Below are 24,500 nucleotides of genomic sequence, written 5' to 3'. Positions count from 1 at the left end.
GTCCTCTGCGTCTCACTGTAGCACGCGAGTTCCTGGAGTTCCTCACTGTAGCACGCGAGTTCCAGCCACCACCCGTCACTCAGTGAAGGCAAGGCAAGAGTTTAAACATTTTTCTTGCTAAGAGAAATTGTACGACGCCCTTGGTGAAGAACGTGTTTGCGTTCGTTTATGATCAGTTACTGTCTCGCTGCTAAGAGCGCTCGTCTTCTGGCTTTGGGAGGTGTGAGACCAGCGGGCACACCCTAACGTCCTCACCTCCTTATTTTGCCAGTAACTGAATTTGACACACTCAGTTACTTTCGCCCTGTTTCGTTCATCTCTATAGAAAGGTTTAAATCTATACCCAACTCGTTACTGATGACCAGAAGGTACTTTCCCCCTAGTAAGATGGACTTCCTTAGAAATCTGAGGGACTGTGTGCTTGGTATGTTTTAAATGTTAAATTTTATTTCAGAGGATTGAAGCCCTGTTATTTTCCTACGCTCTGCTAGCTGTGTGCTTTGGTGGAGGAGATCCTTACTAAGCAGAGAAGTGTGGCTTGGCTTTCCGGGTCTTTGCTCAAATCCTGCAGCTGTACGCCTGACACACGCAAACGTGTTGGCTTCTGTCCCGGAAGGGGACCGGGGACACTTGGAAGCAGCAGCAAGGACACACGACCGGCAAGCGCTGGCCCTGTGACTCGCCGCCGGACCCTCCATTCCTCGCTCGAGGGGAAAAGTTGAATGACTGAGGTATTCTTATAAACGAGGGGAAAAAAAGTAATCTTCCACTAGCTTTGCTTCTAAGAGGTACTTCTAGGATTAAAGGTCAATACTGTTACTTCGATTTACTATGTAAGAAAGGTGGGTAGTCGATGTGAAAGGTGTAGGTGATATTCCCATAATTAAAATTCCAATTTATACCATTTCAAGAAATTTCCCCCCCTTTTTATAAATTTATTTATTTTTGGATGCGTTGTGTCTTCGTTGCTGCGCACGGGCTTTCTCTAGCTGTGGCGAGCGGGGGCTGCTCTTCATTGTGGTGCGCGGGCTTCTCATTGCGGTGGCTTCTCCTGTTGCAGAGCTCAGGCTCTAGGCGCGCCGGCTTCAGTAGTTGTGGCGCATGGGCTCAGTAGTTGTGGCGCACGGGTTTAGTTGGTACACAGCACGTGGGATCTTCCTGGTCCCCTACATTGGCAGGCGGATTCTTAACCACTGTACCACCAGGGAAGCCCGTCCCCCTTTTCTATTAAGCTGCTTTAAATAACTTGGTCAAGAGCATAGCCCAGAACTAAAGGCAACAGTACAGCATATTGAGAAACAGCCGAGAGTTACGCCTGCTCTTTACACTGTGGCTGTGAGCACAGCCTTTCGCCTCCCTGGACTCATCTGTAAAATGAGGGTGAATAAGAAAAGTAATTTTCAAACTAATTTCTTGGAACGTGTGCAGTCCCATCCCAACCCTTTTCACCTAGAGCTGCGCCTGCAGAAAGGTGCTAAACCTAGAGATGGTCTCGCTTAAAGGTGATCAGCTATTTGTTTACCGTTTCACTCATCCACAGTCAGTCACCGCTAACAGGAAAACATTTAATTTTGTACACACTGACACTGGCAATTAAAGACCCGTGGGCTGCACTCTCGTCGAGTTCCTGGGTTTGCGCAGTCGTGGCCTGGATTCGTAGCACGTGTAGGTGACACAGGCAGCGCTGTCTACTCACCATCGGTTCTCCCGGCCTGGCTCCACGAGAGCTCTGGCTGTTCCGCTTCTTTCAGGGAAGGAGAGTGGCGTGAAGGCGTTTCTGCTTAAGTGAAATCTATGTTAACTCCCCACAGTCTGGAGGAAAGACTGGTGTGACACGGAAGTGCCGCACTAAGACGTCACGGGCTGTCCCCCATCCTGATTTTGAAGGCTGGCTCACACCATCTACGAGACTGAAAAGCTAAGGCTCCAGGAGCAGGCGGTAAAAAGCAAGCAGTGACACTATTTATTTGGTTCTCAACCTGTTTAATATGTAAAAGGGAAATTAAGAACAGTAGGCAGAGTTTCGGTTTTAATACATTCTCGGAATGTTGGCCACCCAGAGCATTATTCTGAATAGCTCATTATCTTTTGTGACTCAAAGAGTTTAAATTCTGAAAAGACCTAATTAACTCCATGGGATTATGGTGACTAATTTATCATGAGAATTAAATATAGAAATTTAAAGGCTCCGAGCTAACAGCAGGGTAAGGACTAATGTGACAGTAATAGCTGGAGTTGATGGGATAAGAGGCAACCAATCATAAAATTACATTTCCCTTGTAACGAAGCGTTAATACTCTAACATAAATTATACATTCATTATGGTGTTTGTTTCAAAACAGTCAAGCCTAAATAAATTCTTCATACCATCAAAGAGATACACATACTGAAAACCTGCTTAAACACAAAAGTTTTTCACTTGACAGCTCTCAGCCAGGGCCACGCACATTTACAGGGAGCTTTTGCTTCTCAAGCTTAATGAAAGTCTGGCAATCATTTTATATAAAAATAAGACTAAAGTTAAAACCTCATCAAACTAGGAATCTGATGTAGAAAATCAATGACATCAGAGTAGCTAAAGCCAGTAGTTCTCAAACTTCAGCCTGCATCCCGGTCACCTGGAAGGCCCGTAAGAACACAGCTCCGCGGGCCCCACCCCTAGAGTTTCTGAGGACTGGGGCGGGGCCTGAGTACCTGAATTTCTAGCAGGTTCCCAGGGAGTGCTGATGCTGCCAGTCCAGGAACCCCAGGTGAGAACCACTGGCTGGAACACCTGCGGGAACGTAGCACCGCCTCCGTCTCTGCTCAGCGGTGGACGGGACCCGCTCTCCGCCAGCCGCCAGCCGTCGTCCTGCAGGGCACCGGGAGCAACAGCGCGGCCCGCCACCGCGTGCGCACAGACTCCCTGGACTCCTCGCTAGGCCACAGGGGGCACTTCTCTGCCAGCGTGCCATGCAGTTTACAACTAAAGCCATATACAGTGTATCTGAAGGGCTTACTTAATGCTGAAAATTTCGCCCCTAGAGGACAGAAGAACGTAAAGAGAAAGGAAAAGGCACCGTAATTAAGTCGTTCTTGGAAATGATGAGGTTTTCTTCCTTTTTCTTTCAAATGACTTCACTTTAATGTAACTTCAAGCCCAAACACTCCGGGAGGTAAACAGTCTTGGTAGCTAGGAGGGAGGAGAGGCAGGACGCGCCCCAGGAGGAACTGACCGCTGGGCTCTGGCCACTCCACCAACTCTAAAGCAGGGCCTTGGACACAGGAGCCCTGAGCAGCGGGAAGACGAGGGACTCCTCAGGTTCCGGAAGGAAGGTACCGTCCAGGTCCACGAAAGAGCGCCCCTGGGAGCATCTCTAAACAGGGCCGGGCAGAAGCCACCTCTGAGTGTGGTTCAAGACGGTGACCCAGAGAAGCGGTGCCCAGGCCTCGCCCTCGCCAAGCTGAGCGCCTGACACCACCCCAAGTAAGATGCAGGACCAGAGTCGCAGCGAAAGAGGTACCTGCAACCGGGGTGAAAACCCTGGGGGGAGCTAACACCAGAACCCAGAGAACTCCCAACCGTGAACCTTCTAAAACGACTTCTTCCAAGTAAAACGCATGCAAGTTCCCAGAGCAGCAAAAAGCAGCCCCAGCATTCTGGCAGTCCGTGCTGGGCCCGGTGCCCCCGAGACCCAAGGGAGCCTGCCAAGGGCCGCTGCTCCTCCCACGGTGACCCCCTCACCCCCGGGAACAAGCCGGGGCGGTCGGATTCGGGAGGTACGGACGCTCCATTTGGGCAACTTGTTCCACACCACATTCCTCCTCTCCAGTCCCTGCGGACGCCCTGTCCTGTCCTCCCCCGGCCTCTCTTCCACCTGCCCTGCCCGGCCCCCATCTAAAGTGCCACGTGCCGGGCTGTGCCGGGGTGTCAGGTCACAGGGCAGAGCTGGCAGCCCGGCAGGGCAAGGAGTCCCTCTGCCCACAGCACAACAGTCACGTACCAAAGGGAAGAAACTCACAAAGGGAAATTACCCAATCTCGTAATTCTCCAAACTGAACACTTAAAGGCAAATCGTCATCTTAAAGTATTACTTTCAGGACTAAGGTAAAATAGACTTGTCTCCCTCATGATCTGATATAACAGTTACTATTGCTTCTAAAGAGGACCATAAAAAGAATTTATATCCCCCAAAAGAGAACTCAATTTGTTTAAAAAAGAGCAACGGGGGAAAAAAGCGTTTCCTCGCCCCTCCCCTACCCCCCCTCCCCCGCCCCGGGTCATTTTGGCTCACAAGCTTTTCAGCATCACTCCAGGTCTCACAGGGACTCGCCTTCAGGAAGCATCCCTGGAAATCCAACCACTCTCCGTGAGGAAGTTTAAAATCCTTTTCTTCAGGACCTTGTCCAGGTAGCTGGGCAGGCGGCTTTTGGAGGGGATGCCCTGCCGCTTCTGGAGGTGGTCCTTGATGATGATGGTCTTGACGGTCACGTAGCGAGCGGGGCTCAGGTTCACGGAGCTACAGAGCACCTTCTCGCGGTCCGACAGCAGCTCGAAGCCGGGCAGGTTCTCGATGGCGGCGAATTCGCTGTCCTTGCCGTCCTCCTTCCCCCGCTTGGAGCCGGCCGTGTTCTTGTTCTCCTTCCGCTTCTCCCGCTTGTGCCGGGCCGCCTCGTACTCGGCCGATTCCTCCATCTTGGTGATGCCGTTGCGCCGGTACCGCTGCAGCTCCCGGATCTTGGCGCGCAGCATCTTCTCCTTGTGCATGTTTTCAAAGAGGTCGTCGAACTCCTTACAGGACATGAACTGGTAGAGCGGCCGCAGCTTCAGCCGCAGCTCCTTCTCCTCCTTGGTGACCTTGCGCTTGGCCGTCTTCTCCTTCTCCTTCTTGTCCTTGCCCAGGAAGGCGGGCACCAGGTTGTAGTCGCGCGCGATGTTCTTGCGCCGCTGCCGCTCCTTGAGCTTCCGCACGTACATGTCCACGTGCGCGCGCTTCAGCTCGATCTCCACGTCGTCGTCGTCGTAGTTGACCGAGAGCCCGCTGATGAGCGTCTCGGCGTCCTGGTCGTACTCGATCTCGTAGTCGTCCCGCAGTGGCATGTAGCCCAGCTGCTGCTGCTCGGCCACCGAGATGTCTAGGGGAGGCAAGGGAGTGGTGAGGCTGGGAGACAGGGGGCCTCCACTGGGGCAGGTGTGGTCTGTCACCCGATTGGGGATGGTGTCGGGGATGCAGGCTTTCCCCAGGTTTCCGTGGATGTACATGCTTACATAATGCTCCATCACTTCCTGGGGAGTCCGGGAAGCGCCAACGTGAGCAGCCATATCCTCCTACAAGGGCAAAGGTCAGAGGTCATTTCCAAAGTCAGAGTGTCAGACTCAGGGTTCGCGCGATTCCCTTAACGCTTTCGCAAAGGTTCACCTGAACTACTTCCTATGGCATCATTATGGTCCCCCCCTCCCCCCGCCCCCGGAGACACTCCTGCACGTTCTCTTGGGCTGGGCTGATCGCGTGGAAGTCGGCGCTAGAGGGAACTTCGAGGATTCCGCCCGCGAGAAAGTGAGGACCCAGAGAGGCACCAACGTGCACGGGGTCACGGTGCAAGCTGGCGGCAGAGTGGGGCTGGAACCCATGTCTGAGACCCCGACTCTCCTCCGGGCTCCCTAAGAGGGTGAGCAGAGGCCCCTGGCACGGGCCGATCTGCCCGCCGCACGCCCCGCACTCGGGGCGGCTGTCTGGCTGAGGGGCTCACAGGACGCGGGCGCACAGCCAGAGCCCTGGGGCGCCCGCCTCATCCCAGCCCACCTCTCCATTCCCACACCGGACAACAGACGCACCCGGGTCTCCAGCGCGCTGCCCGTCTCCCAAGAGAAAGGGCCGAGGCCCGGTCTTTGACACCCCGGCCCCGAGGGTCCGCCTGTCCCTTTCCTAGGGGGCGGTCGGGTTGAGTGGGAAAGAGCCTTTCAAAGGGGAAGGCGAGCCATCACTTCTGACAGCCCCCGTGGTCTGGCAGCTGGAAACGCCCAGGCTGCAAGCAGGCGTTCATTCCTACAGAAGGTAACTGCCCGCGAACACAGGGTTATTAATGGGAGGAAATCGTACAACTCCCTCAATCTTTTCCTTCTGCCAAGAGGCCTCTTCCTCAAAGTCAACCGCTAAAGCCACTTCAGAAAGTTTGCCCAGAATGCGCACTCATTCACCGGCAGCCACTCAGCACCCCGCAGGCCTCGCTCACCCCACGCTCTGCCCTCCCCGCTCTGGCAGCCGCCGGGGCGTCGCACAGGCTGCCTTCCGCCCCAGAAACTCGCGCCCCCTGCCCCCCGAGATCAGGATGCTCCCTGCACCCCGAAAGGCCAAACTGGAACCCAAGAAAACAGCCGGCCCCCTCGGGCTGACGCTGCTGACAAACTGGGCACGGAGGAGAGGGGAGGGGAGGGAAGCATTAGGAAGGATCCCTGGTACAGTGACCAGACCCAGCGGCCCTCCCGGAGGTGCCGTGCAGAGGGCGGGGCTGAAAGGCACCGGAACAAAGAAGGCAGGACCAGGACCTAACTGCAAGGCCTCTTTCTGAGCACCATGCAGGGAAAAGGGAGGACCAGAGCTAAAGTTAGACACTGTCTCATGGAGAAACTACATGCTTTCTTCTTTAAAAATCACTCTTAGCGGGCTTCTTCCCTGGTGGAACAGTGGTTGGGAATCCGCCTGCCAATGCAGCGGACACGGGTTCGAGCCCTGGTCCGGGAAGATCCCACATGCCGCGGAGCAACTAAGCCCGTGCGCCACAACTACTGAGCCTGCGCTCTAGAGCCCGCGAGCCACAACTACTGAGCCCACGAGCCACAGCTACAGAGCCTGCACTCTAGAGCCCATGCTCCACAACAAGAGAAGCCACTGCAATGAGAAGCCCGCACACGGCAACAAAGAGCAGCCCCCGCTCGCCGCAACTAGAGAAAGCGCGTGCACAGCAACGAAGACCCAACACAGCCAAAAATAAATAAATAAATTTATAAAAACACTCAAAAAGAAAAAAATCACTCACTCTTAGCATCAACTCTGTCATTATCCTACCCCAGGAAGCATTTCGTCCAAAAAACAACAAAACAGGGCTTCCCTGGTGGCGCAGTGGTTGAGAGTCTGCCTGCCGATGCAGGGGACATGGGTTCGTGCCCCGGTCCGGGAGGATCCCACATGCCACGGAGCGTGGCCGCTGAGCCTGTGTGTCCGGAGCCCATGCTCCGCAAGACGAGAGGCCAGAACAGTGAGAGGCCCGCGTACCGCAAAAAAAAAAAAACAACAAAACAAAAGCAAGTCGCAACCATTCCCAACAGCTACTGTCACTGACGCAGGCTGGCCCCGCCCTCCTCGGAGCCTTGAGTCCCACAGTAAAGGAGCAAGAGCCCCCCTCAGCGGCCGGTGAGGCTCTCGTGGACGGTAACAGTCTTCCTCCACCCCACTCTGGGGCCCAGGAGCCCCTGGAACACGCTAGGAAGACATTGTCCCTGACCCACGCCCTTTTGGGAGCATGTCACCCTGGTGAGCGTGTCGGGAGCGGGACTGCCCGCCTGCGCCTGGTCTGAGCTGCCAGCTCGGGGAGCCGTGCCCCTCAGCCTTTCCCCCTCACTGCAGCTTCCACCCAGGCTGCGTGCGTAGGAACTTGGGCCCCAGATCTGGGCCCCGTCCCTGGTGCGGTGCAGACCCGCTGTGAGAGCTCTGCCCTCCAGCAAGTCCGCTGTCCACCCTGAACCCCAGCGACCTGCCTCCCAGAAAGCATCAGATGCTCAGAGCACCACACTGAGGGTAAAATTTAAACCCTGAAAGAACAGAAGGATTCTCGGCAGTAAAGCTGCATCTGACCAAACCAAGGTATTTTTACTGATCTAAGGTTCTCTCCATCAGTCCCGACACTCTGGGAACAGAGAGCAGAGGCTGTGGAGGCAGCAAGGAAGCCTGGGGGCCGCAGGCCAGGGATGCACGGCGTATCCTCCCGGCGAGGGCTCCCGGGGCCTCACCCGCGTTCGCTCCCACATGGGGCAGCTGAAAACACGCAGCAGAAGGGTGTGTTCACGCTGCTGCCCTCGTGCCCTCGTGCCCAAACAGCTGGGAGACAGAAAGCTCTCCGCCTGTGGTGCGTCAGACACCTTCTAAGGACACACGACTCCAGCCCGTCCCCCAGGGCATCGGGTGGGGTTGGCAGTGGGCCACTTCACTGCACACCTTCTTACGACTTTGCGTTTTCAAGTTACGAACGTACTGCCCATTTTCAAAACTAAGGAAAAGTCCCAAGCAGAGGGAAGCATCAGGAGAGGGGACCCTGGTCGGCTCTGTTCACCACTGTGAGGCCAGGGCCCGGCAGCCAACCCCAAACTACAGACGCCCCACAAGCACCGGGCCAGCACTCCCCACAGGCGTCCCGGGCCCAGAGACACGGAAGGAAGTGTGCAGACCCAGAGAGGACGAGACGTGGCAGCTACCTCAACGGGGGTGCTGGTGGGACCCCGGGCCTGTCTGCGGTGAGCTAAAGGCTCTGGGCCAACGCTGGCTTCCCGCACTGAGCAGGTGCAAGATGTGCACATTTCGCGAGGGATTCTGTGTGCTGGTTTTTCACTTCTTCTGAGTAAAACTACAAGTATTTTTTAAGTAAAGTTAAATTCTGCCTCAATTCTCTGTTTACACAGGTCTAAGATTTTCATCCAAAATGTGTAAAGGAAAAACATACAGAGCCCTTAAAAGACACGGCTCTTGGGCTTCCCTGGTGACGCAGTGGTTGAGAGTCCGCCTGCCGATGCAGGGGACACAGGTTCGTGCCCCGGTCCGGGAGGATCCCACATGCCGCGGAGCGGCTGGGCCCGTGAGCCGTGGCCGCTGCGCCTGCGCGTCTTTTTTTTCCCAAAAAAAAAAAAAAAAAAAAAAGACACGGCTCTTGTGTTCCAGGGGACGACACCCCAACGCTTCCGTGGCTCCACGCCTCGCTCTGCAAATCTGCAGACACTCCCACGCTGCGTGGGGGCCAGGCAGTTCCCGGCCTCGCCAGGCAAGAGGGTCACACAGCTGCAGGCCCTGCGTTGACATCTCAGTTATCCAGCTCCTCTTCAGGTAACAAAGCGGGTCTCTGGCTCCAGATGGAGCCGGGTGAGGGGTTATTTATGAAGCCACAGATCAGTGGGGCACTGTGGGGCTAGCGCCCTGTCACCAGGAGCCCAGGAACCCCCATCAGAATCACGCCAGCCACTGCCAGGAGAGACACTGGCCGCCAGCTGCTGCTGAAGAGAATCGCCCCCCCAGGGCCACCACGTGAACTTCACGAGCACTGAGAAAGGCCCGGGAAAGCACGCAAGATCCTCGTTTCCAAGGACCCTCAAACAGGGAGGGTCGTAATGGAACAGTCTGAGTGACAGCGACGACCCAGCTCTGATTCTAACAGGAGTCCACAGAAGGCAGACAGGTTCAGGGAAGCGAAACCATAGAAAGATGATGGTTAAGAACAGCAACGGCACTCCTGCCACAGGCCCAGCACCCTGCTCGTCACCCCCTTCAATCTTCACATGTCAGTGGTCACACAAGTGAGAGAAGTGTCCCATCACCAAGTGACAGCGTCCCATGTGACAGCAGGGGAACGAATGGGAGGGAAGTTCTTTCCCTCACACGTTCAAGGTCAAAGTTGTTGCTTAGTCCGGATGGATGGATAGACAGATGGACAGATAAGATCGACAGAGGATGGATGGAGGGACAGGTGAACAGAAGCATGGATGGAGAGACAGACAGCTGGGCAGGCAGAAGCAACAAAAGTGAGTTTGGGGGAAAGAGATTTAAAGAGAAAGTTCACTTCAAGTACAACTAGAGCTAAACAAGGAACACGACCGTATCCTGCGGTTGGTTCCGCCCCCACAGCAGCATGCAGTAACACACCGCAAGTAGCCCGAAATCTAACGCTAAACGCTTAGAAAGAAAGAGACTCCCATCTTTGCAAAAAGGTAAGGAGAGTTAGGGATGCTGCTCCCTTAAGTCCTCCGAAAAATAAAGGAAAACGTGTCTCTCAGACACTGAACTGGGCCCGTGAAGTCTACTTTCCAAAGTCACTAGACCCAGGCCAGGATGCGGCCTCTCCAGGAGAGGAAGGAGGCCCCAGTGGGCAACAGCTCCACCGGGATCTCTGGCTGCTCTGCACGCCCTCCGGCCTTTCCAGGCGCACACATGCCAGCCTCCAGCACCTGAGCAGGGAAAGGGAGAAAGAACCGTCCAGAGAGCCGCCAGCACTGCGGGCCGGCCCGCTCCCGCCAGCGGCGCCGCCTCGGGGTCTCTGCCCTCCGTGCTGGCCGCTCTCTCCCGAGGTGGCCTTGGCCCCTCCTGACCTGAAGGTCTGCTCGCCGGGCTGCTGTGCCAACCATCCTCCACGTGCACAGGCTGGGGCCGGGCCTCGCGACCCACTCCTGGCTCCACCCCTTCACTGCTCAGCAACTCAGACGAGTCACTTCTCTGCGCCTCAGCCTCCCTGTCTGAATTACGGAGGTAATGCTACCACCTCCTTCACGGCACAGAAGAGGGAGTTAATGAGGTAACGCACGCACAGTGCTTGGCCCAGTGCCGGGCACAGTGTGCCCCCAGGGATGTTGGCTATTGTTACTACTACGAAGCTGTCAGCGTCACTTCCACAACCTGTGTTTATTCTCAAGACCCAGATCATCTCCTCCAGGGAGGCTTTGACGATCCCCAGAACTAGGGTCAGATTCTGGCTCAATTACTCACTAGCGTGGGGTCCTTATCCTCTCAACTCCTGCTTCTTGATCTGTAATTTCTCCTCTTAAAGGGTTTGGTCAGGATAAAACAAAAATCATCATGAATAGCGTACGACCCTTTACATCTGTCACCTCGTTTCATCCTCCTAGCAGTTCCCACGAGGTACCATGACTTTTACGGACTGGGAGAATAACCCTAGGTGAAGCTACCCCCAGGGCACCGGCCAGCACTCGCCCACCCGGTGGCGCAGGGCACAGCAAGAGCAGGCCGTGCAGTCAACTGCTTTCTGAGACGTTCAAAAGGCAGTGCAAGGCCCCGCCGCCGGGCTCCCGCTCTCCCTTCCAGACGGACCGCATCACAGAAGTGCGACCGCGGCTCCCTCTCTCCCCTCCGGGATGTGTGAGGGCACTGCACGACCTACTTCTTCCCGGGCAGAGAATTCAGTCCAATCTCTGTGCACAAACCAGTGCCTTTAGCAGAACGACTATCTTTAGCGTCACAGAGCATCCTTCCTGTGCAGGTTGGCGGTTCTGCTCTAGAGCATCCTGGAGAGTGCACATCCTTTCTCGGCGGCAGCGTCTGCCTTCGCTCCGGAGGCTCAGGGGCCAGGCCCGGGGCGGACGTGCGCTGCATCTCCCCAGAGAGGCCCCGCTCCAGCTTCCTTTCTCTTTAAGGGAAGAAGCCTCAAGGGGACAGAAGCAACCCGGCAGTCCCGGGGGCTGGGGCAGAGACCCCGGGAGCAGCCAGGACGCTGCAGGGGCCCCGGGGCAGCAGAGAGCGAGTGGCCTGCGGTGCCGGGGGAGAGCGGGGTCCAGGGCCGAGGCGGGAGCCTCAGAGCCGCCGGCCCAGGAGGGCGGACTCAGAGCCCGGAGGGCGCTCTGCGGCCGGCTCCCCCCACGGCTCTCCTCGTGCCCAGAGGAGCGCCCGGGGCCGCCCACCACGGGGACAAAGGGCCGGAGCCTGTGACAGGGACGCGAGCAGGAGCCTGGGCACCGGCCTCCCTCAGTCACTGCTTACTCTCGTCCGCCTGCCCCGTGGACTAAACCTGGGCTTCGGACCCGGACCCAGACCTGGACCTGCAGCCCCGCCTGGGCCTCTGCGCCCCCACGTGCACATGTGCCCTTCTCCTCGGACCGGCTGCGAGGACCCCGGGCCAGGCCAGCCCCCTGTGTGCTCACACGGGGCCCTGGACGCGGCCATTGCCTCCTCCAGCCCCGGCCGGTCACCTTTCACACTGAAGAGAACAGCCCGCCTGCCTCTGGGGGCTGGAAGGATGCCCTGGGCCGCCCATCCCGCATCGTAGGCCCCAGACCTTCCCCTGCCTTCCAGCCCGACCCCTCCTCCGGGATGCGCTGCTGTCCGGGTCAGGGCCGCCTCTGACCGCAGAGGTCGGTGCCTAACACGGGTCTCTCGTCTGTGCTTCCAGGTCATCAGCCATTCCAGGGGCCCTGTTTCCCTGGGCCACTAATCCTGTCTGCTAGGTTTTTTAGCTGGAAAGTTCTGTAAGCCTCCCCCCAGTTCCAGGTTCCCTGTCTGCCTCCCTAAACTCACTCAGGATTCACCAGCTCACACAAGGGACCGGCCCTCAAGGGGACTAAAGCCTCTCAGGTCAAATCAGGCTACCTGTGAAAGAGCCTGATAAAGCTGTGTGCCCCACTGCAAAAACAGAGCATGGCAGGTCCTCAAAAAAATCACACAGATCCAGCAATTCCATCTCCTGGTGTTTACCCAAAATAGTAAGGACTCCAACAGATACCTGCACACCTACATTCACTGCAGCGCCATCCCCAACAGCCAGAAGCGGAAGCCACCCAAGTGCCCATCGGTGGGAGGCTGGATAAGCAAAAGCTGTCCATCCACACAGTGGAGTATCATTCAGCCTTGAGGAGGAAGGAGTCCCGACACCGGCTACAACCCTGACGAACTGGGGGAACATTATCCTAAGTGAAACAAGCCAGTCACAAAAGCACAAACATTATTACGTGAGGTCCCCAGAACAGGCAAACCCACAGGGACACAAAATAGAACAGCAACTACGAGGGGCTGGGGGAGGTGGAAACGGGGGACGGAGTTTCTGTCTGTGAAGATGTTCTGGGGACGATGGTGGTGATGGCTGCCCAACGTGAATGTACTAATACCGCCGAACTGGACACTTACAACTGGTTAAAATGGCAAAGTTTACATTATGTATGTTTCACAATAAAAATATACACTTTTTCTTAAATAATAGAAGTTTTAGAAGTCACAGGCCGTGCTCCACATCAGTGGTCTTTAAGGAGGGCCCCTGGGCCAGCGGCAGCTTCACCGGTGAGGTGGTGAGAAATGCAGATTCTCACACCAAGACTCAGACCTGTGACTTCAGAACCCGGAGGGGGAGGGGGGCAGGACCCGCGTTTAACAAGCCGACCAGGCGCTCTCAGTCACACCGCTCTGCACAACCGTGCCCATCCTGGCTGGTTTCTCCATCCAGGCTCTTCCCCCCGCCGCCTCCTCCCCATCCGCAATGGCGACTGAGAACCCCGCCGTCGGGAGGCTCACGGGATGGACTTGCCCGCTCCCACCAACACAGAAGGGACTTGCGCCTGGTTGAGAAGGTGACAGTTCTCATGGTCCCCAAACGAGGCTCTGCTGACCCACTGCATTAGGACTCCCAGAGAACGTCTGTAAACACCTATTTCCAGACCTCACCCAGAGGCTGCTCTGTGCACCTAGCATAGGGGCTGACATAAAACGGGCCCCAGGGCTTCCCTGGTGGTGCAGTGGTTGAGAGTCCGCCCGCCGATGCAGGGGACGCGGCTTCGTGCCCGGGTCCAGGAAGATCCCACATGCCGCGGAGCGGCTGGGCCCGTGAGCCATGGCTGCTGAGCCTGCGCATCCGGAGCCTGTGCTCCGCAACGGGAGAGGCCGCAACAGTGAGAGGCCCGCGTACCGCAAAAAAAAAAACAAAAAAAAAAATGGGCCCCAAGTAAGTGCCAGATGAACAAATGAACCAACGACTGCACAGCACAGCGATCACCTACATATCCGGCATCACCCAGGCTGCCGGATGCCTCCTGTCATCTACAAGCGTACAACTCCTTGTTCAGGACACCCCACCTGCCTCCAATAGTCAGGCCGAATGCATGTGCGCGAGCACAAGCCCCCGCAGAGTCCACAGAGAACTTCGCGTCCTTTTTCAACCTGAAATCCAGCTTCAAGGCCGGCTTGAACCCACCTCCCCCTAGAGTCCTCCTGACCACCGTCTGCAGGAGCCCGGGCCTCCCTCAACCGATCAACAAACGTAGAATATTTCACCCCTGTGTTTACATCTGTATCTACATTCCTGCAGGATCCGCGTCTCATTCTGAATCTGCATGGCGTCCACAACACAACCGGCTGCCCTCGGGGGAGGAGGTCTCAATACCCACGGTGATGAGACCCTGTGGGCCCACCCGCCAGCCCTTCCCCAGTCTCACCGTCACAGCTGTGTGTCCCCCCCGGCCCCCGCGGCTCGTCCCCAAACCCTCCCGGCCTTACTGCCAGTACCCCTCGGCTGGGCCCGCAGCCCTGGGACACGGCGTGAGCAGATGGCCCGGGGCTTCACGGCAGCCGGTCCCCACAAAGTCCCCACGACCCCGCGCTCACACGAACCATCGGAGAAATCGGAATGAAGGCTCTCACCTTCCTCCGCACCACCGTCCCCACTGCCTTTCTCTACACTTCGCACTCAGGCCGTGAAAGCCGGTTCCTGCACGCCGCCCCGTCCCACCCACCCACCTCCCGCCGAGCCGGGTCCAGACCTGGCTCCTCACGTCGCTCGTTACCCTGGGGAGGCTAAGGCCCAGGCTCCGGGGTCAGGCCTGTGTCTAAACCCTGGCTCCGCCGCGTGGAAGGCTGGGGCATCCTGCACGATGAAGTTTTCAGAGTCGCTGCTCTTCAGCTATGAACTAAGAGCCATCCCACAGGGCCGCTGGGAGGAGCACCACCCAGAACCGGCGCTCGCCAACGACGGCAAGCATGGGACACACCGCTTACGAGCGCACACCGAGCGCACACCTGGAAACGACACACATCTCAGAGCAGCAGAGGAGCTTCTGACGACGCACAGTGAAGCTCAGGGTAAAGCAGCCCCAGAGAGCACAGCTACAGACACTGGAGCCGGCGCCTCGGCGTGGCCTGTGGACCTCCAGGCCTGGCTAGCCTCCCCCAGAAACCCACCCCCGGTTCGGCAGGGAGAAGCACCCGGCTTTGTCTCTCGTAAGAGCCGAGCCTGCTGCCGGCCGGGAGCCGGAATCTGCATTTGTAACAAGCTCCCCAGGTGATTCATGTGCAAGTTGAAGTTTGAAAAGTACTGCTTTCCAGAACGCCCTCCCAGCTTCCTCCGATACACTACAAATGTTTTAGTCCCCGGCTCGTTTTTCGAGCATTTTCCACAGTGCCGCAGGGCAGGCAGTGTAGACAGTGCAGCTAGGAGCACAGCCTCTGAAGTCAAACTACTCAGTTTAAAACCTGCTGCACTGGGCTGCCGGGAAGATCTCACAAGCAACGCAGGAGAGCTCAGCACGGGGCCTGGCACCCAGCAAGGCTCTCGGTCCACGCTAGCTATTCTGAGCTGCTACTGTAGAGATAAGAGCTGCGAGAATGAAGTGGGGAAGGGAAGTCTCTCTAAGGCACTGATATACAAGAAGAAAGACTAGTCACGAGCCATGATCTGGGGGAAGAACTATGTAAGCAGAAGAACTAAAAAATGATCAAGGAGGATAGCAGCTGGGATCCCAGGAGGAGGCAGGAAATATAAGGCCTGCAGGCCCTGAAGTTTCACCTGCAGAGAACTGGACGCCACCGAAAGCTGGTGTGACGTGACGTGTCCTCAAAGATCACTCTGATCCTGTTGCCTGGAATGGGCTGCAGGGCACAAGCATGAAGCAGAGAGGCCGGCGAGGAGGCTCCCGAAGTGCTCGGGTGAGAGGTAAACATCAGCCCGGACTAAGGCTGTGGCAAGAGGTTAGATTCTGGCAATATTCTGAAGACAGGCCTGCTGCTGAACTGGACCCAGAAGGCCCTGAGGATGGCTCTTCATGTGCAGCCCGAGCCACTGCTCGAGGTGTGAGATCTGGGTCAGGGAACGTCGAGGTGTCCGGGAGAAGCACGAGGGTGTCTGGGACGGGTTCACGATCGAAGGCTGGAGCTCAGGGCAGAACTCCAGGCTCGGGACCAGCTGCTCACAACACTGTAAGCCCCTGAAGACCCACATGAAGCCTTTCTGTAACATGCACAGAGCAGATGCTCCATACACATCAATAAACGGCATTTCAGGACAAAGTGAGAAGGAAGGTTTTGGCGGGTGGCAATCGTGACGCTGGTGCCTAGGTGAGAATTTGTACAGCAGCGTCTCTAAGGAGCTGGGGAGAAGAGTAAAGATTCCAGGGCTGTGGAACGGGTACTGGTCCCTGAAGACTGGCTCACTTTACAGAAAGAAAAGCAGACATAAATAAAGGCAGGGTGTGTTCGGGAATGTGGGGAGAAGTGTGGAATGTCTTCCAGTAAGCCCAGGAGGAGAGGTGTACGGTCGGCTCTTGGTATCCGTGGGTTCAACCCCGCTTCGCCATTTTATACAAGGGACTGAGCACTGGAGGACTCTGGTGGCCTGGGAGGGTTCTGAAACGCATCCCCCATGGATACTGAGGGCCAGCTGTACTGCTGGAGAAGTGGCAGCAAGATGAAATACTGGTTCGGGGAAGCCAGGGGACCATCAAGTGGAAGGGTCTGGAAAGATGGGGAGCTGGGGTCAGGTCTCTCCTCCCTACTTCTCACAATGCCTGGAGGTGGCCGCACATCCTTGGCGGTTGCGGCCCAGAGTACAGCCAGGCTTTCCCCTTCTAATAGGGATGAGAGCTTCCTCTTGCAGAGTGAAAAGAGCGCTCCTCAGGGACCACCTAGAGAAGCGCCACCACGTCTCTCTCTCTCAAGGAGCCCGATGTGAACGAATCCAGTCCAGCCCTCGCCTTTTCCTCTCAGATAAGTGTCCCTGTAGAAACCTCCTGACAGAGGAAGAGACCAAAACCCAGGACGGGACGCTCCTGTGGCGGAACCCACTGAGTCCTCCTCACACGAGGTCCTGGTGTCGAAGAGACGCCAGGATGAACAAGTGCCTGGCAGGGGACACAGGCCACAAAGCGAGCGGGGCCATGAAAGCAAGGTGAGCGCCTGCGAGGCGGTGGGAGAGGCCACGGGCCCGTGTGGAGCTCGTCTGGCCTTCACCACCACTGTCCTCCAGGCAAAACCAACTCCTTCCTCGGGCGCCTACTGCTGTCAAGTCTGCGGACCTGCCTGTGTCCCCCGACTCCCACTCCGTCCGGTGTCTCGCCCAAGGGGTGCACTCAGCAGACACCTACGGAAGGAATCCCAAAGGCGGGGAAAACGGCCCTGGTGTCAGACAGCCACGGTCCACATCCCCGCTCCGCTACTTCCTGCTGTGTGACCTTGGGCGGGTGGCTTAACCTCTCTGCGCCGGGTCTGGGGCGTGAACTGGCCCTGTCCCCCCGGCCCTCCGCGGCCGCGCCGAACCCGCAGGTGCGCCGGCCTCCCGGCCCGCTGCTCACCCAGTTTCCGAAGCCGAACTGCTCGATGGCATCCAGCAAAAGCTGCTCCTCGCGGCTGGTCCAGCCGCCCTCGGCCTCGGGCCCCCACAGCGTGAAGCGCCCGCCGTCCACCAGCTGATAGCCGTGGTAGCGGCGGTGGTGGCCGATCTCGGCGCCGGCTGAGAAGCACTCGGGGCACAGCTCGATGTCCTGGCACTCGGTGCAGCGGAAGCGCAGCGGGCTCACCTCGGCCAGGCAGTACACGCAGTACTTCTTTTACCGCGCGGGGGCCCGGCCCGCCGCTCTGCGCCTGCGCGTCCTTAGCGCCGGCCGCCCGCCGCTCCCCCAGTCTCCCCGACGCCCCGCCCCAGGCCGGGCGCGGGGAAAAGGGCGGAAAGGAAGCGCGGCACACGCGCCACGCCCCTCGTGGAGCGAGCCTACGGCCTACCCCAATCAACGCTACCCGTCGTCCGCTCGCGACCTCCCATTGGCCTGCTCTTGCCAGGAGGCGGGGGGAAGGGGCAGGGCGCCAGGCGGACGTCCAGCCAATCGCCGGGCCCACCGCGCGCGCCCCTGGTTGCCCCTGGAAACTTAACAGCCTGCAGCCGGGGTCCGCGGCGCCGGCCCGGTGGTGGGAGGGAGATGGTCGACCGCTCCGACCACAATGGGGACCCCGAGAAGGAAGCTGGAGATGTGGAGAGCCTGGCCTCACGGCTGTCCGGGACCAAAACCAGCTCTGGCCCCCAGTCCCCGGCCGAACCCGCGGAGCCGGCGCCGGAGGCGGAGGCCGTAGAGGCTTCAGAGGAAGACGCCGAGCCGGCCGAGTCCCAGGAACAGCCGGCGGCCACCGAGGTTGCTGGCGAGAAGGGGCCCGGAGAGCCGGAGTGGCCGGCCGAGGCCGAGCCAGGGGACCTGGCGGAGGCCGAGGCGGAGGAGCCAGCCAAGCCGGAGCCCGAAGGCGGCCCCGAGGAACCAGAGGAGGAGTGGAAGGAGGAGCACGAGGACGAGGCGGAGGTGGCGGCGGAGCCGAGGAGGAAGGAAATCCCGTCGCAGGTCTGTCTGCAGCAGGCCACGGCCGGCAAGGAAGAGGCTGCGCCAGACCGAGAGGCTGAGCGGGAGGGACAGCTGGCGGAGGAAGGAGAAGAGAGCGAGGAGAAGCTTGTGCAAGGAGGCCTGGGCAAAACCGAGGACGAGCTGGGGGATTTGGACGAGGGACCCGAGCTTGAGAGCTGCGACGGGACTGAGGAGGTGCAGAAGCAGCAGGAGCAGCAGCTGCGCGCCGAGCTCCTGGCACAGTTCCGCTCCCTGACGGCGGAGCGAGAGCGCCACCAGCGCTACAGCATCTACCTGCAGCACAGGATCCTCGAGGCGCTGCGCAAGAAGGGCCTGGATGCAGCCGAGGTGCCCGAGAAGGGCGCGGAGCCTGAGGCCCCCGAGAAAGAGCAAGCGTACCTACGCCATCTGGCCATGCTGGAGGATCTGAAGAAGCAGGAGTCAGATGACCTGCGCTGGTACCACCGCGAGCTGGACCAGCTGAAGCGGCAGTGCGAAGAGAAGCTCTCCCGGGTGGAGGAGGAATGGCGACGCTTGCAGGCACTCAAGAAGCAGGTGGTGATGCAGGCCATGGGCAGCTGCCGGATGAGGGGTGATCGCCAGGCCGCTCTGCGAGAGGTGGAGCAGATCCAGGCGTCGGAGGATAAGAAGGAGAAGGCGATAAGCGCTGTGAGGCTAGAGAACGTGCAGCTGAAGCGGAGTTTGGTGCACTTTGAAAACAGGCTGAGGGCCCAGGAGGGCCAGACAGAGGGCCTGCTCCTGATAGATTTTGAACAGCTTAAGACTGAGAACCAGACCTTGCATGAGAAAGTCGAGGAGAGGAACGAGGAGCTTTTGAAACTGCGCAGCAAGGTGACCAACCATGTGCAAATCATAACCCATGTGAAGGAAAAGTTACACTTTGTGGACATAGAAAACGCGTGTAAAAAGTCAGAGCTTATGGAGATTGAGGCTCAGGTGGCCCTAAAGAGGGACATCTTGACCAAGGCTAAGCAAGCCCGGGACAGCCTGCGGATTGACAACATCAAGCTGAATCAGAAGTGCGGGCTTCTGGGCAAGGAAGCACTCCTTCGGGACATGGAAGAGAAGGTGGACAGGACTGAAGAACTCAGCCAGCACTTGGAAGCCCTGAAGCACCATCACGCTGGGCTTATTCTCTCCTGCAGAGGCGTGAAGCAGAAGCTCAGGGAAGCCAAAGCCTTTCTGCCTCCTTGACGGGAAAGAGTCGGCAGAGCGTCTTCGATCTCAGCCAACTTCATCCTTCGTTAACTCTTATTCTCCATTTCTTGCCATTCTTAAGGCAGCCTATGATGTTTGGGATGGAACTGTGTTTTGTCTTAATTTTTCAGCTTCCCAATTAGTGCTGCGCACAAAACTGAGTTAGCACTCAATTCATACAGGGTTAAGTAAAACAGGTACAGAGGAACAAACAGGGATGACTTACTCCTCATAAAAAGCTGTCAAAAGCCCTTTTCTGTCTGAGCAATTCCATAATTTCAGTGCCCTGACACTGAGGAGAACTTCTTCCTCCATGTGTGACAGGGTTCGACAAAGGGGCAGGGTGCCGACAACATTCCTGTGCGTTAAGCTCAGTGTGAAATGCCCTTTGAGTGCATTGAACTGTGTGGTCCTGAGTCTCCCGGCTCCGTTCGAACCTCACTAATTCCCTTAGTCTAAAATTGTTTTGCATGTAAGTAGCACTAGCTTCTGGGGTAATAAAAAAAATACCCAGGAACAGGAGGAATGAGAACCAGGGAAAGGAGCTGACGTTCCTTCGTCTCTCCTTTTCCAGTGAAAGGAGGCTCAGTCTGTCTGCTTAACTGTGAATGTTTGTTTCTGGCTCAACGAGTCTTCAATTCTAATGAAACGTTTTCTTGGATCCACAAAAGAAATGCATTGATCTGTACCAAAAAATGAAATTTTGTCTTCCAACGAAGACAGAGTGGTGACTGTATTGTGTATTTTGCCAGGTGCAAAATATATAGACTGGTGACTGCCGACTGTCTGTAAGCCTTTTGTTTTCAGCGAGATATTTTCAGATCTTGGACCCTCACTGTGCACATGATGTTACTCTGTATCAAATACTAAAATGTCTCTCATTCCTTGAGTTCATGTAAGAAACACCTGATAGGTCTATCTCCTTAACCTGGAATCAGTGATGAATATTTTCCGGTTTCTTTGATGCTTTGGGGAGCTAGGGGCTTGGTTTTATTTCTTCTTAATCTTAGCTTGAATTTTGAGATGTGCAGGTTTGGGATTAACAGTATTCTCCCATCGCTGAACTTAAGAGTAAGAAAGATCATAAGAAGGGTGCTCTCTTTTCTGGTGCTAAACCCCTTTAGAAACCCTTCTCTAGGCAGGTGACTCAGTTGGTCGTGAGAAAATCACAATAACTTTCATCTTTTGATGACATGATTTTGTTTTCTAAAGTGTGTTCCCTTTAAAGCCAATAAAGGTTGGTTAAAATCCCTTTTACTCAGCACACTTACACACTTTTTTATAACACTGTACTTATCAGAGCACACAAATGTAACAAGCAGGGGAGTGAAAAGTTTTGCCTTCCTACTTCCCTTCTCCTCAACCTCTACAATTTCTGTCTTCTCTCCACCCTATTCATCAAGACCAAGGTGAAGTAGTGAATCACTGACAAATGGAACTTGGTTTTCCTGGTGTCTCAAACTGAAAGCGACACAGGCGCACTAGGTTCTGTTGTGGCTGAGGAGGCTTGAAAGTCAAACTGGCAACAGGCTCGGTGCCTTCACCAAGCGAGCAGCTTTCATTATCAGTAACCAGCCCCTTGGTTCACTAGAGAGAACAGGTATTTTCAGCTGACTCTGAACCACTGGCAGTTACCCAGGTGGATCCAAACCTTTCCTCATAAGCCTTCAACCCAGTGACTTGCAGGTCTCTGCGAGCACAAAGATACAAAATAGACTGATGCGGCTGGCCTTGCTTTAAGCAGCAAAGCTGCCGATGGTCTCTCAAAGTACATGACCTGTGCTGGAGATGTTCCAATTGACTAGACAAATCATCTGTTGATTATAGAAGCCAGGACCCTAAAGCATCCTCTCCCCCGTCTTACTGACAGCCCTCTGCACCCCACAGCAGCCTGCGTTTAGCCCCATGCCAGCCTTTGACCCACGGCTTTGTGACTGTCTGCTTCGTCCTCTGTGCCCCCGAGACAAAGGCCCCGGAAGACAAGGACTGTTGGCTTACCATCCTCCTTAGTGGCCAAGCACAGTGCCAAGCACACAATCAATGTTGAATAAATTTGCTGGACTAATGCATGATGTCAGTCTCATTTTCTGAAAATAAGGGTTACTTGAATGCCTATTATATGTCAGGCACCAAGTTCTATGTCAGATTCAGAAACAATTATAGGCAGAAAAGAGGATTTCTCACGAAGTAGAACCACTGAGGAAAATGACAGGGGAGCAGGCTTGCAGCCACGGAAGAAGGACATACACAGAGTTGTCCATTCCAGCAGAGACCCTGCCTTCCATGAGGGGAGAGTTAAAGAGTAGTGCCTGAGTTTGGACTAGAAACCCCTAAAACTAAGATTATTTTTATGAACACTAAAAGGCTAAAGATTTTTTTTTCATCTCTGTGTCAAAAAGTACAGGGCTTGGGGCTTCCCTGGTGGCGCAGTGGTTAAGAATCCGCCTGCCAATGCAGGGGACACGGGTTCGAGCCCCGGTCCGGGAAGATCCCACATGCCGCGGAGCAACTAAGCCCGTGAGCCTGCGCTCTAGAGCCCGCGAGCACCTCAACGAAGAATAGCCCCCGCTCTCCGCAACTAGAGAAAGCCCACACGTGCAGCAATGAAGACCCAACACAGCCAAAAATAAATAAAATAAAAGTACAGGGCCTGAAAAATGCAGGCACGAGAAAATTTGAATGAGGTGTTACATGAAACTAGCCTTCTGGGTTTTTTTTTTGTTTTCAACACTTTATTCTAGTTTCGAAATACAAATGTACAACCACTTCTAATCTTCAGGTAGACAGCCAAGGCCTTCCCTTAAGGGTAGATTGTTTGATTCTCGAATGACTGCACCCATTTTGAATTGTCTATGGATTTCAGAAACTTAAATTTCTTGTAAAATAATCTCAGCACACACTCCATTATTATTTTCTTTCAAAATCCTGGCCACACCACTTCCTAAATCAGGCAAGTTGCTCAGCCTCTTTGTACCTTGGTTTTTCTCGGTACCCATTTCAGAGTTACTGTGAGGATCAAACAGATATTTTATATAAAGGCTTAACGTAGTGCCTGACACACAGTAAACACCCAACAGATGTTAACTATTTTCCAGTTGTGTCACCCACACCCAATTCAATAGCATTTTAAAGAGATCTGCCTTTATTGAAACTTTTCAAAGCTTTTAGTGTTCTTAGAAACAACAATTTCTTTTTGCACCATCGGTTCACGTAACATTAAATTATGTAAATACAGTAACTACTACCATTGGCATAAACAAACTTTGGAACAAGAATCACAGTGACTTACACTCAACTCGTAGATGTGGACGTGCCAGAGAGCAGCCTACTGGGCCAGGAACATTCAGGGTAAACTAGCCTTTTTTTAAAAAATTGGTCTGAGTCGGATGTGTCCACTGTTACAGAGGGTTTTTTGTTTGTTTTTAGCAGCAGTTGGCAGGAGTGAAGCAGGCACTATCTGGATAGAGCTCCAGGCATCTGAAAAAGAAACGCTTTTTTACTGGTAAATGAAAATCATTTTTTGGTGACATCACATTGGAAATTTTTTACTACATAAGTGGAAATACCTGTTCCTCTGCAGCCATAATTTAGATGTTTGCCACTCAACAGGGATGCCTGTCTATAAAAAGAGTTAATGCACCCCGATTTGGTACTGTTGATGTTTTAAACTTTCAGGTAAGTCTTAAGTCAGAGTGATGAAGCATACAAATGCTATGAGTGAAAAGGACTCGAGGAGCGTACCTCCGCCGCTTCCCATCTGAGGACTTCCTTAGCTCTAAGTTCCCTCCGCTGGCCGCGCCCTTCCTCTGGTCCACCTGGTGACCAACAGCTCACCCCAAGGCCCCACTGGGTGGCCGGCGCCTCCCCACCCCACTGGCAGCACCTCGTTCCCTCTCCTGCCTTCTCGGCAGGCTGCACACTGCGGGGGCGTGGTTTCTGAACTGTCAGCCCCCAGTTTCTCTCGGGAAAACGGTCCCCAACTTCCGCTCCCACTCACGGCTCACGCGTTGCAAGGGGGTCCTCCCCCAGGGGCCGGCCGTCGGGCACGGCTCTACCTCCTCTGAGCTGAGGTCAGAGGTCCCAGAGGAAAGCTTCCGAAGGCCCCAGAGCAACGTGTTCTCTGGGGAGGGGTGTTTCTGAGCAAGGGCTGGGGAGCCACAAGGCCAGAGTCTGAACCCCAGCTCTGCCACCAACTGGCTGCAGGGGCCCAAGCAGATCACTTCTGAGCCACACCTCAGAAATGGGGCAGTGACAGAGCCGCCGTGGACAGGAATCAGGTCAGCCACGGAGCACTCAGCCCAGAGCCCGGCACGGGTGGAGCAGTGAGCGAGCCCCCGGCAGTCAACCCTCGAGCACCCTCAGCCTGCGGAGGACGGAGACCACAGGGCAGTGGCCCAGAGCGGTGAGGCAGGTCACTCGCGGAAAGAGGGCACCGTTTCTGAGCACCGTGTGAGGGCCCAAACACCCCATGAGCCGCGCGCCTCCAAGCACTGGAAGGAAGGGCGCACCGAAACGTGGGCATCGCTCTGCCCAGCTCTGCGGGACCTGGCGGCCTGCTCCTAGCCCACCGCCGCCACGGGCGGTGCTGCTGGTCTCCACCCCAGACGGGAAGGGGCCACGGCCGCCCACTGACCTTACGAGGCTCCCAGCAGGGTCGAGGTAGTGTCAAGAGCCCGGCGGCTGGCCCAGAAAGCCCGATGACCTGCTCGCACGGGCGGCAGGCTCAGGGATGTGAGCAGGTGAGCGTGGCAGACACGTGGAGACGAGGGGCTAAAGCCACGGGCGCTCAGGCTCGAGAGGCAGCAAGGCTGGGGCTCCCCTCTGCCTAGAAGGGGTGCAGCGCTAACTTTCCAGCCCTTGACTAAATTACCATAACTGTACCATCTTCCTTATTTAACTGAGACTAGTAAGTGGATTTTAAAATATTCAAACAGCATGGTACTCAAGATTTTACCAT

General features: G+C 56.0%; 2 protein-coding genes across 3 annotated transcripts; one reads left to right on the top strand and one right to left on the bottom strand.

Moving 5' to 3' along the window:
* Positions 1-4,261: 4,261 nt before the first annotated feature.
* Positions 4,262-24,491, bottom strand: TADA2B (transcriptional adaptor 2B). 2 transcript variants are annotated; one of them, XM_024745205.1, is made up of 2 exons: positions 22,833-24,491; positions 4,262-5,308 (listed from the first exon to the last, which is right to left on the bottom strand). In XM_024745205.1, exon 2 carries the CDS (start codon positions 5,300-5,302, stop codon positions 4,316-4,318), a length of 987 nt encoding a protein of 328 aa, XP_024600973.1. In that variant the 5' UTR covers positions 5,303-5,308; positions 22,833-24,491; the 3' UTR covers positions 4,262-4,315. The 2 variants fall into 2 exon arrangements, with proteins under 2 accessions (XP_024600973.1, XP_024600974.1); XM_024745206.1 differs by lacking the exon at positions 22,833-24,491 and adding an exon at positions 17,294-17,551.
* CFAP184 (cilia and flagella associated protein 184) lies at positions 17,762-21,448 on the top strand. Its single transcript, XM_024745204.1, has one exon. It carries the CDS (start codon positions 17,915-17,917, stop codon positions 19,538-19,540), a length of 1,626 nt encoding a protein of 541 aa, XP_024600972.1. The 5' UTR covers positions 17,762-17,914; the 3' UTR covers positions 19,541-21,448.
* Positions 24,492-24,500: the final 9 nt, after the last annotated feature.

This window comes from Neophocaena asiaeorientalis, unplaced genomic scaffold (assembly GCF_003031525.2).
Source record: "Neophocaena asiaeorientalis asiaeorientalis breed wild unplaced genomic scaffold, Neophocaena_asiaeorientalis_V1.1 scaffold65, whole genome shotgun sequence".
Taxonomy (NCBI): Eukaryota; Metazoa; Chordata; class Mammalia; order Artiodactyla; family Phocoenidae; genus Neophocaena; species Neophocaena asiaeorientalis.
This window is presented reverse-complemented; position numbering and strand designations above follow the sequence as displayed.

Coding starts and splice junctions, on each gene's coding strand:
- CFAP184 (XM_024745204.1), top strand. CDS start 17,915: ATGGTCGACCGCTCCGACCACAATGGGGACCCCGAGAAGGAAGCTGGA.
- TADA2B (XM_024745205.1), bottom strand. CDS start 5,302: ATGGCTGCTCACGTTGGCGCTTCCCGGACTCCCCAGGAAGTGATGGAG.